At 29.4% G+C, this 13,676-nt stretch overlaps 1 protein-coding gene across 1 annotated transcript in view; it reads right to left on the bottom strand.

Moving 5' to 3' along the window:
• Positions 1–13,676, bottom strand: part of Usp39 (ubiquitin specific protease 39) — a 42,284-nt gene that overhangs the window by 4,472 nt on the left and 24,136 nt on the right. Inside the window, exons 5-11 of the mRNA XM_076505464.1 lie at positions 12,053–12,149; positions 9,334–9,389; positions 7,973–8,198; positions 5,267–5,412; positions 4,382–4,427; positions 3,806–4,029; positions 759–820 (exon numbers count right to left, since the gene is read on the bottom strand). Coding sequence (XP_076361579.1) covers positions 759–820; positions 3,806–4,029; positions 4,382–4,427; positions 5,267–5,412; positions 7,973–8,198; positions 9,334–9,389; positions 12,053–12,149 — 857 coding nt within the window. The remainder of the gene's footprint in view (positions 1–758; positions 821–3,805; positions 4,030–4,381; positions 4,428–5,266; positions 5,413–7,972; positions 8,199–9,333; positions 9,390–12,052; positions 12,150–13,676) is intronic.

The raw sequence follows: 13,676 nt of genomic DNA, 5'->3' as shown, positions 1-13,676 counted from the left end.
TCTAAGAAAATGTAAATCGTGAAAATTTATGTATTTACAAAAGCCAGTGTTAAAATTAGGATTTGAGATCATATTTGAACAATCTCATAAAGTGTGTTCTAAAAACATATAGTTTTATATATCTTTCTGTTATTGAATAGAAGGTATAAATTAACATTTCCCAGGGGGGCCACTTTTGTTTGTCCACCACTCTGTATGTCAATAAACACTCTTTAATTGTTACAACTGATATATACTTCAATACCATCTTTGCAAAATAAAATTTTTATGGCTAGTTACATGTCAATCAGTTTTTAATAAAGTGGCTTTGGCTTTTAACCTCAACTGTCAAAATAACAAATACACTTAAACATTTGGAAAAATAACTGCAAAAATATTTCAAATTCTAAATCTGTGTAGTCTACACTTGGGTGAAGTAATTTCCCTGTTTAAAATGTTAATTTGTTTTGTGAAATTAAATAGTTTGTGGTGGTATTTTCCTTCATTATTTCTTGATCATCAAATACTTCAGCCATAGTAGGTTCAGTGAAATTAAAAAAAAAATATATATATAACAGAACCCAATAATTTTTGCTTTTACTTTATAAAAATCAGCTTTAACTTATGAAAGCTTTTTATATATTCAGATGAAGATGGAAGAAAAGATAACTAAACCTTTTTATTGGTCTCATACCACATAGATATTGTTTATTGATTGTGTGCCTGGAAATGCTTTAATAATAATAATTACAGCAACAATAACCAATAAACATACTTACTTGATTGGAAAGTTAACAATTGTAGTATTCTTTTCTACATAAAATGTGTTTTTGGTAAACCTCTGAAATGGACAAGAATGAAGATTATACTTTTAAAAACAAAACAATTACAAGTACAGGTAAAAAGATAATATACAAGTGATGGCATCATCTGCTTTATACTAAGGAATGACATCACATAAATATGCCCTTCTTTGTGAATAGTTTTAAACTTGTTTTGAAGCCATGTGGTACTTAGAATATAAAGTTTCCTACCCCTTTAGGCAATGTACACATTTTTGAAAATTGGTGTATACTCTGAGTATTGTTTCTCAATAAAGAAAGTTAACTAGATCCCTTACTACATGCTTGGCTGATTCAATGGTGTTTGTGACTTCAAAGTGACATGTTTCCACACTTTCATTATTTTGTATCTTCATGAAATTTGGCAAACTTTCAGTAAACACTAAGTCTTTTGTATATATAAAATTCATTTCTTTCCAAGTATTTTTTTACTTAAAATTTAGCTGTCAGTGTAAGGATTAAAAAATTGTTTTCTTTATCTAAAAACTATGAAATTTCATTTTGCACAATCTCTAAAACCTCTACGTAAAAGAAAAAAAAAAATCATTAAAACCTTATCTGTAACCTCCTCTACCATAACTGTATATACCTATTTGGTTAATCTGACCAACCTTGTAACCATTACAAAAAAATGAAATAAATTTAAATTACTCTTTTTTTTAATTCCTGGAATGATTGCAAAATTGTGACATAAAAGTATAAGTGAGTATCCTAAACAGCATAAAGCTGATGACGGTATATATTTGTTTATATCTAGTTTTATTGTTTTATTACCCTCTGAATCATGCATAATTAATAATTCTAGCACACAAAATGTAAAGTACTCAGCAAACATGCAGCTCACTTTATCTTACTGAAACGAGATACATGTGGGCATATCTTGTGAAGAATGTTTAATATTTTTTTCATTATCTTACATAATCTGATGCAACATTTTTTTAAGTTTTAAACCTTAATTACTTTTATAATATTAAATAAAGAATATACATGAAAAACAAGAAATATGCTACTTGGTGCTCTTAATTTTTGTTTAATTAAATAATGCACCTTAAAACACAGGATGATAACACACACAAAACATATGACATCTCAGAACAACCATAATTTTTCTGGTTCTCTAACCATGGGATAAGAGCATTTACAAGTTTGGATAAGCTTGTCGATGTGAATGCGTCAAAAAAAAACAAAAAACAAACTGGAGGCAAAATACACATTACCCTGTACAGAAAATACTCAATAAATCATTTGATACATTAAAACTTTAGTTTTCTATTAATTATAAATGACATAGTGTAAAATGCCAGGGAGACGTATTGGCAATTTATTAAAGAAAGGACCCAACAAGTGGGTTTGATTTTTTAATTTATGGCTCCATGGACAAATAAGATGGAAGGCAATAAAAATTATGCTTTACCTGGGTAATAGGTATATCATATTGAGTAATTTACATTAAATTCTGTTAAATTTTTTAAGGAGTGGTAAATATATTAGAGATGAGGGAAAACCTAGAAAGCAAATGTCAATTTTCATACAAGGGGGAAATTGATGTTTCTTTAAATATTTCCTTATAGAAGTAAACACTTTAATTCTTTATAATATCAAACTTTGATTTATTAATTACATTTGGATGCCAAATATGTTTATATACAATGATAATAAAGTAGTTTAATTAAATTTGAATGCAACTAAAATGTCATAGCAGATGCACTTTGACCTGCCAATAGGGAGAGGATTAAGAGTGCCACTATGTTCCGCTTGTCCAAGTTATCCAAAGAAGTAAGTTATTGAATAAGGGTATTACATGCATATGTAAGGGTATAAAATTGCTGTAATGTAGTGCCTACTGTATTAAAACTGACAACGATTTTTTTACACTGAAAAATCAGGTGATGCCCAAGGGATACAACATCACCTGTTATATTGGACAAATTACCATTAATTATTTGGGTAGAGATTTTGCCCTAAGAAGAATGGCATTTTTTGTTTTGTGTACATAATGTCATGCATCATTGGTTTGGAGTGAGTTGACAAAGAATAATTTTGGGTTTTGAAATACACAATGATTTGCTTTAAACAAACTTGGGTAAAGGTAATCAATATACACTTGTCCTTAAAAGCTTTGACTGTTGTTATTAAGTTTAAAAAAACGTTCACTGTGTGACATCTTTTTCCTTTATTCATGGTTAAGATAACTTAGATTTTACTGTGCAAAATATTTTCTGGCAAACCTTTTATTCTGTGGCTTCAACTAAATTAGTTGCAGGGAAATCAATGAATCTGACAATGCCACAGGCTTATACTCATCTCACGTTTCACTTGTCGCAACATTGTACTATTTGATAAAGCCAGTTGTGTACAATAGTATAAGAACACCATATGATGCCTGTAATCCCAATCTGCAGTGCAGACTTGACTCTGATTATTAGCTTTATGTGACTGCTTATTTTCCAAACTTCTCATCAGTAACTTAATAATGTAGTTTCAACAGTATGTGATAGCAAAATCATTTTCAGCATGTTCTCTCCATAGAAGTTAGTTGAACAATAGAGCATAAGCAACATTCTTCAGATATAACCTACATATATGTTTTATATCCACAGCAACTGAATGTTATCGAAAAATTGTGTTTACATTGAAAAACACTTAATTGATAAACTCGATCTTCTAAAGTAATTTTATCTTTGACACAGTAATCGTTTTGAAATAGCATAAAACATTCTGAAAATTCAAATAATGGGGACAATTTGAGAATGTTATAGATTATATAACTTTTTACAAGCAGAAGCTTTCAATTTTTTATACAAGACAAATTATTCTAATTGGTGGAATTGCAGACTTTCTAAAATTGTTGATAGCAGGAAAAAGTTTTAGTTTAATACATTCTTATATGTTGAACTAACTAAAATAAAACTACATACAGTTTTCAAATAAAAAGCTACACTTAGAATATTAAATAACTAATAAGACTAAAGTTATATAATCACCTTGATGTAAAGAATGAGATATGGTGGAAGTTTGGTGATTTCGAAACGCTTCATTGTTGAGTCCTTATACGTCTTATACTCTTTTTCAGTGGTACCATTAAACTTAGCAAGGATATTAAAAAGGGGAACTTGAGGGATGATGTTTTCTCGCAATTCATCTTTAAATAGTGGCGGAGGTGGTAGGTCTAACGTCAGATAAAGAAATTTGGATTCTTCCACAGTTTCTGTGTGGTAAATAAACAAAAGTATAACACACTTGCATACATAAAATACAAGAAAAAGTATTATTACATATGTTTAAATAAACATAAGTTATAGCACATAAAACACTTAAAGTGTAAAACCAGATGTAACATTCTTTCTTATCTTTTCTTCACAATGGTTAACATACAATGAAATGACTTTGGAAGATTTTAAAAATAAAGTAACTTAAGAAGCAAATAACTTCCATTTATGCAAGATTATTTTAACACAGCATAAAATATTAATTTTCAGTAATTCAAGCAGCTTTCATTTCAGAAAAATCACATTATGCACACTTAAAACATTTTTAAAACTGTATAATGACAAACTTACCTTTATATTCTTCCATATAAAGTAATTCTTCCTTTTCTTCATCACCCTTAAAAACAGCAAATACATCATTGACCTTACCACATAAACAAAGAAAAAGATAATTTGTTATTATGTTGTAAAATGGAATATTATCTGTAAAGTCAGATGAAAATATTACTTCAACTTTCATCATTCCTTCACAAAATTGTGATAAATATACAGAAAAAGCTTAACAGCTTTTGTTCTCTCCAAATAATGTTCAGCAAAAAAGAAAAATATTTTCACTCTTATTGAATACAAAAATGTTTTGTGATGGAATATCTAGCTGCCAAAACAAAAGGATTTATAAAGTTTTACAATGTAACGTGCTCACAGACCTAGGCTGGACAAGAATGGTGAAATATAAATCATTTTTAAAATGTGTTCTATTTTATTTAAAACAAGTTGATTCCATGACTAGAAATTAATGAATTTTCAGATGGCAACTGAAACATTAATTTGTCTTGACAATCTTTAGATCTGTTTTTAATAATAAAATGTAGAAAGGAAACTATGTTTTCTGTCATTTTTCAATGTCTTTGTATATTTGAATGTTTCTTGACCACTTGCAATTCAGATTATATGTTAATCTATAAAAACAATTTTTTCATAGTTATTAAGTAACATTAATTAGAATTTCTTAAAACCATTGAAATAAGAAGATAAAGTACCCTACTTATATTTTAGTAATTACCTCCTGAACAATAAACAGAAATAGTATGAAAACTCAGTCAATTCAATGTACATATACGTATATATAAAAAAAATCTGCTTCCTATATTTCATTATTTATAAATAGCCCCTCAATACAAATACATTTACAAATGTTATAATCATGGTAGAGTGTTGTGGTTATAGAAAACTTACGATGTCAATGGGTAAAATCTTCCTGGAGTAAACTCGCATGGAACCTCGGAAGGTAGAGTGCACAATGCTACTGTTGTCTTTTTTTGTACCATTGAGTGCTAAGTGAAGACTGTTCAGAAACCAAGAAAGGAAAGCAATAGGGTCACCTAAAAACAGATGAAGTTATTATAAAAAATCTGAAGAAAGTTTGAATGGGTAATGACGAAAACTTTATTACAAGTTTAAGAAAGTAAAAAAGCTTATTATGATACAGGAATATATAAGCAGTATGAAACAAAGAGGTCACATGATTGCATTGGTTTGTTTGTAATTTTGTACAAAGCTACATGAAAACAATCTGTGCTACCCTCCCTAATCTAGTTGTGACAGACTAGAGAAAAGACAGCTAATCATCATCACCCACTGCCAATGCTGGGGCTACTCTTTTACCAACAAACACTGGAACTGACTGTCATATTATAATGCCTCTCTCCATGGCTGAAAGGGTAAGCACATTTGGTGTGACAGGCTTTCGAACCCCCAACCCTCAAATTATGAGTCGAGTACCCTAACCACCTGGTCATGCCAAGCCTCATTTGATTCAAAACTGCATAACAGCTTAGGATATGTAATGTGGTACCCTGTTGTGTTAGTTTTGTGTAGGGCTGTTTCATTTCCTTGATTTTTCATGTGTTGATACTTACGGTGCTTTAAATATACTAACTATAGTTTTTTTTAGAATTGCAATTGTGGTAAATATGGAAGGATTTTATTATTTCCAATGAATATGGTTTTCAATTTTCTTTGCTTTTCAGAGGTAGAATTCTGTTCGGTTACAACACTATAAATAGTATTAGTATTAATTAATTCTACACAATATTTACTTAATATGGATTGTAGTTGAAAGTGAGATTTTGAGTTATTTGAAATTTTAAGTTTAATGGTAAACTAGTTATTGTTTAAATACAGTTTATTAATATAATCATGTATAATGGCATTTGTTTGTATCATATTAATCTCAAGTGTATTTCTTTGGTTTTGCTACTTATCCTCATGAATAATCTTTTTATGCAATTAATTTGCTTTGTTAATAAACGACCTTAAAAAAATAACCTTTGTTTGTATGTTTTAGAGTAAAGACAGGGTTACTTGCTGTGTCCATCATGGGGAAATCAAACCCCAAATATTAGCATTGTAAAGCTGCAAACTATCTCACTGGGGAACAATAACTTTTGGAAAAAAAAAACTGTTGTTTAGTTGTAAATATAAACAAGTATTATCATAAAATACAAATTTAAAACAAGCACATTATTATATATGAAACAATGAATTTAGTGTGTATTTAATCTTGTGGCTACATTTAACAGAATCATGTACACAACACTAGTCACTTCATCACTAGTTACATCACAGCAATTTACTAATCCAAAAATATTAATCAACAGTACTATGTAACTAAAGCAAATTAAAATTACATTACACAAATTATTTAATAGTTATATGCTCATACATCAATATTTTAACATTCACCACTGCATAATACACTGTTTTGTGGTTGACCACTTTGTTCTTTGCTAAATGCTTCAACTCTATAATTGCTAATGATATACATCAGCTTTTTTTAAACATATTTTTCTCAACTCCATATGCATAAAACTGCTTGCTACAGAGGACTATAAAATATAAATTACACAAAAAACAAACCCCACAAACTCTGCAGTTAATGCCGTAACTTACTACTATGGTCCCCCAATGTATTTTACAAAGGAAATGTTTAGGTGAAATAACCATAACATGTTTCAGAGGGTTCTCAGAAAAGAGTACATAAAGATGAAAGAAAAATGTTTGCATGGATCTGTCACATTGAGTAGGAAATTATAACTTCAAGACTCAAGAAAAATGGAAAAGTGAGGGAAGTATTTTTTGCCATTTTTAAAATTAAATAAACTGTTAGTGTTGTTTTTAAAGATGAGATGAAAAACAAATTACGGCTTAATCAAAGTGATATCAGTTACAAAAGTGAAATCTTGAAAGAGTGCTGTTGTTTTCATAATGTAATAAAATTAACAATGTAACAAAAAATAACAATGTAATAATAAAGTGTGTGATAAAAGTGTCCTAAGAAAACCAAATTTTAGATTTCCAAGATCACTGTTTTTATAATTTATACTAGGGTAAGACAGAAAATAGGAGGGGGTTTGTAAGATTTGGTATTTTCATAGGGTATTACTGTTTTAGCGCTAAATCTTATTGGATTATTGGACGCATTCACCATGGGGAAACAAATCCGAGATTTTAGAACTGCAAGTCTGTAAATTTACTGTTTTCCCACTGAAGGAAGGGGAAGCCAAAAATATAAAATTACTCTATACAAAGCATTAACATGAACAGTATAATAATTAACTTATTATAATGAATCAGTAACTTAAAGAATGAACAATAAGGCACTCTATATGGCTGATAGATAAAATGAAAAAAAACTTAAGTACTTATGAATATATTATTTAAAGATTGATAAAAAAATAATTTTGTTATATATCACATTGTTCAAAACATACAGCAAAGCATATTTATATGCTTAGTTTTCTTCATCTAATGGTCATAAAGTGCAAAGCTGCACATACACAAAATGAAACTACTTCACAGTCTTGTCAGAAATATAACTGTTAATAGTCTGTATTCAAAGTCATTCAGTATTGAACTGATTACTTTTAAGCTGAATTTTACCTTGCTCAGTAATTTGAAAACGTTTTTTACTGCACAGAACAACAGCTTGCAACATCTCATGAGGACTGACATGAGCTTTAAAGTTGCGTGGGTTCCAAAGCTTACGCAACAGCTCTCCAAAACGCTGAACTATGAGGAACATGTTGTCTCCTGGGGGACGTTTTATGCTCACATAGCTTTCTTCCCTCAAAAAATAGTTTCGAAGTGGTGGAACATGAGAAAGAGCCTGAAAATTGTAGAAGACAAAAAATAAAGGATGCCCAATGCTATTATGTACCTGGTAAATTTTTAAATAATTTCTATCAAACAATAACAACAAACATTTTGGAGAAAAGTTTGTGTATGAAATTTCTTTCACATAATCAGCTAAATAAATATAGAAGTTTCTCCAACAACTTTATCATTTTGATAATGTTTTCTAGTGATAGTACTTTAAGAACTCTTAACTGCATGTGCAGGATAGTTATAGAGTATGTTTGTGTATTTAGAATTAATCATAAAGCAAACCCTGTGAACACACAGATAATGTATGAAGAAATAAAATGTTTTTTTCCCCCAAAGATAATAAAGTTAAGGAGAGAAAAAAAATTGAGAAAATAACTTTATATGCATTTCACATGTTTTTACCAAGACTTGAGTTTTTATAATCAGTTTGTGATTATTATGTATCATTTAAGGAAGCCAATATCAACGTATCTACATCTATGTAGTAAATTGAAAAATATTAAATGATAGCATAGAACACTAAATTAATTCTTGAAAAAAAACTATATGGTTTAAAACAAAGAAGATGCACCTCTAACAAATGATGTTCTTTTTCTGTGTGTAAAAACAAGAAGTGGATATTTTTTTGTCATCAAAACATTTTCTCTCTCAAAAACAACTGAGAATTCAGAACTTCTGTAATATACATTTTTCACAAAGTTTTCACAGAAGTTTAAATTCCAGGAGGAAAGTATGCACAGTTTTTAATATGTTCTTATACATGAAATTGTTGTGTTTTTTTTTAAATAGGATACTTTACTTTATCATAGGGAATTGTACACAGTATTTACTGTAAGGACAGTATGATAAAATATCATGTAAAAGAAAAGAATTCTTGAAGTTTAGTGAAATAATTTAAAAAACTTCATATATAAGAAATATACAATCATTCTGGTACATGTATCTCAGTGACATATTATGAAATTGTTATATCTTCATTTCACTAATAGTACCAGCGGTTTATACATGAAACTAGAAATCAAGTAAAAATGTAATGAGAAGTAACCCCATAAAATTATATAGATGTCTGTCTATAGTATTATAAAACTTACACATTTTAAGTATCAATCTGCATATGTTTCTTTCTAAAATCTTACCTGCAAAATTACATTGCAATAGTCATTGGCTTTGATGTTGTTGAGACCAACAATTCCTGTGAATGCAAAAACAAGCAAAAAAATTATATATTACAAGAATTATAGTGAAAGTTTTACAATAAACCCTATGAACACACAGATAATGTATGAAGAAATAAAATGTTTTTTTCCCCAAAGTTAATAAAATAAAGGTTATCAATTACAGAACCACATGATTTTACCTACGAAAGCAGAGAAATTTCTAAAAAAACATCCATTAATATACAACAGAGTTCAATAACTAGTTCCATTCACAGTATCTCACATCACATTTTGCCAGTTACTACAGATTGTTAATTCTTGATATATACTCTGATTTGCAGTGAAAGAATGTTAAATGTTAGCATTCCATCCCCCAGTGTGGTAGAAAGGCACAAACTGACAGCACAGCAAATGAACTGTATGAGCAAAAATTATAAATTTAAATCACAAAATGAAATAGCTATACTCTTCTATAACATGTAAATTAAGTAACAAAATTCAACATAAGAAACAGATTTTTCGTTCCTCCTAAAATGCAAATCCAATGGTAGAATTATGTCACCCAGCTGTTAATCTTTCAATTAAGGAGAAGAAAAAATATCTGATTTAATTAATAGATCATGCAATGTATTAATTAATAAATACACATATTTGTTGTTTTTAAGCTATCTCTGCAGTGTCACTAACATAAAAAGATATGAAATAAATTAAGAAAAAGAATATATATATAAAATTGTCATCTACACAGAAAAATACAAAAATTCATATCTACAGAAATATGTATAAAAATTTATTCTGAATACTTAGTTCAGTCAAACAAGTGCAAATTCAACTGTCATCTCTGAATTCTTTGAGATTTATGCCAAACAGTAAGCAATTTTACTGAAGTAACTTTTAACTCAATTAACGGTTCATAGACCTTTTGAATTAGTCTTATTAATAAACAAATTTGCGACTATATTAACGAAGAAATAATTCTACTTTATACTTCCTGATAAAAGGGCATTCAAACAGTCTATTGATATCAATGGTTGAAAACAAAAGTTCAACAATTATCAGGCATATATATATATATATATATATACACATATATTTTAGAGAAAATTAATACTGATAAAGTTAAGTAAACAAAATAAAAAGGAAAGACTGCATTAAAACAAGCTGAAACAAAAATAATTTAAAAAACCATAAACAAAAAATGCAGCACTAATTAAAAAGATCCCATGGTAAAAGTTATAATGTGGGTTATATAATGTAAACTAAGTTTTGGAGGAGACTGAGTAGAAGTAGGACCCACATTGTGGTGGGGATACACTGTCTATCAGTCTTAACCTCCATTTGCCAGTCTCACATAAGAAATAAAAAAGTATCAATAGATATAGAAATAGAAGTTAGGTGAGTGAGATGTGGGTGCTTAAGCCCACAATGTTCCACATTTGTATCACCCTTCACTGCCTGCAGGCAGTTGTGGGAAGGTGACTGCTCTCCAAAGTAAGGAAGAAAAAATTAATTCAAAAATAAGAATAAGAAAAATAAGGTAAGTGGTAAGTAAGTTATAAACTTACCTCTTGAAGTTAGCATCCCAGCCCCCATTATAGTAGAAAGGCACTAACTGGTAGCTTAGTAAACGAATTATATTAGTATGAAGAGTCCTACCCAGTTATTTAAATAACTAGTTATTAGTACAATAATAATCATACCTTATTTTTGTTATTCTTATTTTCAATTAAATTTTCTTCTTTACTTTGGAAAGCAGTCACCTTTCCATAACTGTCTGCAGGTAGTGAAGGTTGATGTTGTGGGCTTGAACACCCACATCTTGCTCTCCTAATTTATATTTATATCTATTGCTACTCTTTTATTTCTTATGTGAGATTGGCAAATGGAGGTTAAGACCGATGGACAGTGTATGCCCAATACAATGTGGATCCTACTTCTTCAGTCACCTTCAAAACCCTAGGATACATTTTATATCCCACATTATAGCTTGTACCCTGGGATCTTTTAATTAGTGCAGCATTTTTATTATCTTTTAAATTATTTTTGTTTTTCTTTGTTTTTAGGTTATAACAAACATGTATGTAATTATACTAATATGCCTAAATAAAACAATGAGTATAATTTACAAGGCAAAATCTAATTGTGATTTTCTTATACTAGTTGTTTACAATTAAGTGTTTTAAAAATCTAATGCTAAATTCTAGTGTTATAGCCTTCAGACTTATCACTGTGGGACTAAATGAGTCAGAGAGCATATCAGTGATGTTAAAAAAATGTTTTCTCAAAATAAATTAACATTTGATTAATGTTTGCTTTGAACTGGTGAAGTAAACATTAACATTTTCTTGAACTACACTACACTAAACACTACATATGGATTAAAATATATATGAAATTATCAAAACACATTACATAAAACAAATTTGCAGTTTGTTTTACCTTACTTATACTAAAATTCAATTTGCTAAACATTTTAACAATTCCAGTAAAACTAATAACTGTCTACTTAAAATAATGACCAGTAGTTAATCATATTCCAGTTACCAACCTCAATAATTTTTTTTAATCTTTATTTCATAAAACACCAACATACAAAAACTTGACTAAATTTATGAATAGGTGATTAAAGTTTATAAAATAATCTAAAGTTTAAATACACAAACTAGCTTATAAATATATATAATAACAGCCCTATTACCTGGCATATATGTGGTCCCATCATAAGCCCTGGACATTTTTTCATTTCTATCTAACTTTGATATATCTTCTGGAGTAAATGTTGGCTTCAAAACATACTTTTGAAATACAAGAGAGAACATTTTTACAATAATTATATTTTTATCATTATTTATAACACATGTGGATGGTCTAATATTTACTTAGAAAAATAAGTCACAGGAACCTGAGAGGACAAATTATAAGACAATCATGAGAAATGTACACAAAAGCATGGGATGATGAAAATAACAGAAGTCAAATTTCAATTATTTTTCATAACATAAAATAAAATTAAAAAATTCCTTTCACACAAAAGATGGAGAATCCAGTCACAGTTTGTGCAAAAACATATTCCAAAATGAAAATAGTTTTAGATTTCTGTTTATGTTCATATTAGGCATGATTACATACAACAACCAAAGTACAAAAACATCTAGTCAAATTATTATTTACAAAAATATTAGCTCCATCTGGTTTAAAATATAATTCACTTTATGCAAATATAACAGTGCTCCTGATATTTTACTTGGGCTGTATTTTAATTATTCACTTTTTATTGCTTTCAATTTTTTTTCACTTACATGTTCATTTATGTTTGACTTTGCTTTTCAATTTTTTTATGTTCTTTACATCTGGTAATCAGAAGTAAGGAACATGAGAAATGAAGTCAAACATAAATTAACATATGATTAAAAATGACACAACATAAATTTTACAAATGTTAAAATATCAAATACAGAAAAAAATCTAAACAAAAAACTCTACAAGCACTAAGAATCAAAGAATTAAAATATAACATTCAAAAAACATCAAAGTGCACACAGTATTTTTTATTTGTACCAAGTTAATTGCTCTGAAAGGAACTAGTATAATCACAAAGAATTATTTGATTAGATGTATTTGATACTAGAATGTTAGAGACAAAACCTTGTACTGAAATATATATATACTCTTCAAAACAAGAAATGCAAAAAGGATATTTTTTTTATTTTAAAGAGAGATATATGTAATAACGTTACAAGCTCAGAGTATGTGATGTTACACATGTTAAGGCATTGATTATCAGACCAAAATGACAATAAAAGTTGTCCACTTTGAAAACGGAGGAAAACATCGGATTTTTTGCCAAAACGCATGCGTGTCCAATAAATTTGTTTGAGAGATCTGCATGTTCTGCAAGTGCAACATGTGCAAAATCCCTATAAAAGTGACGGGTTCTTGGTTTCCATAGCTCAGTGTTAAGCCACCGACGCACAATACAGTTACGCCAAGACTGACTGAAGCACAACGCAACGCCATTGGTCGCTTGGAAGCAGGCAAATCTCAATCAGATGTTGCCAGAGCTGTGAATGTCCACCCAAGCACTTTACGTCACCTTCAAAATAGGACCACCATTGCGACGTCTACTGCCTCAACTATACCAGGGCTCTGTAGGATTTCTGATCAGACCGTACGCAACCGTCTACGAGATGCAGGAATCCGACCTTGACGTCCAGTTAGAGGCGTCATCCTCACCCAGCAACATCGTCAAACACAACTGCAGTGGACTTGGGCACATAGGGTATGGCCTCATTGACGATGGAGGCATGTTTGGTTCAGCGATG

Source organism: Tachypleus tridentatus, chromosome 6 (assembly GCF_004210375.1).
Source record: "Tachypleus tridentatus isolate NWPU-2018 chromosome 6, ASM421037v1, whole genome shotgun sequence".
NCBI lineage: Eukaryota > Metazoa > Arthropoda > Merostomata > Xiphosura > Limulidae > Tachypleus > Tachypleus tridentatus.
The sequence above is the reverse complement of the archived record's forward strand: the minus strand, read 5'-3'. Positions and strand labels throughout refer to the sequence as shown.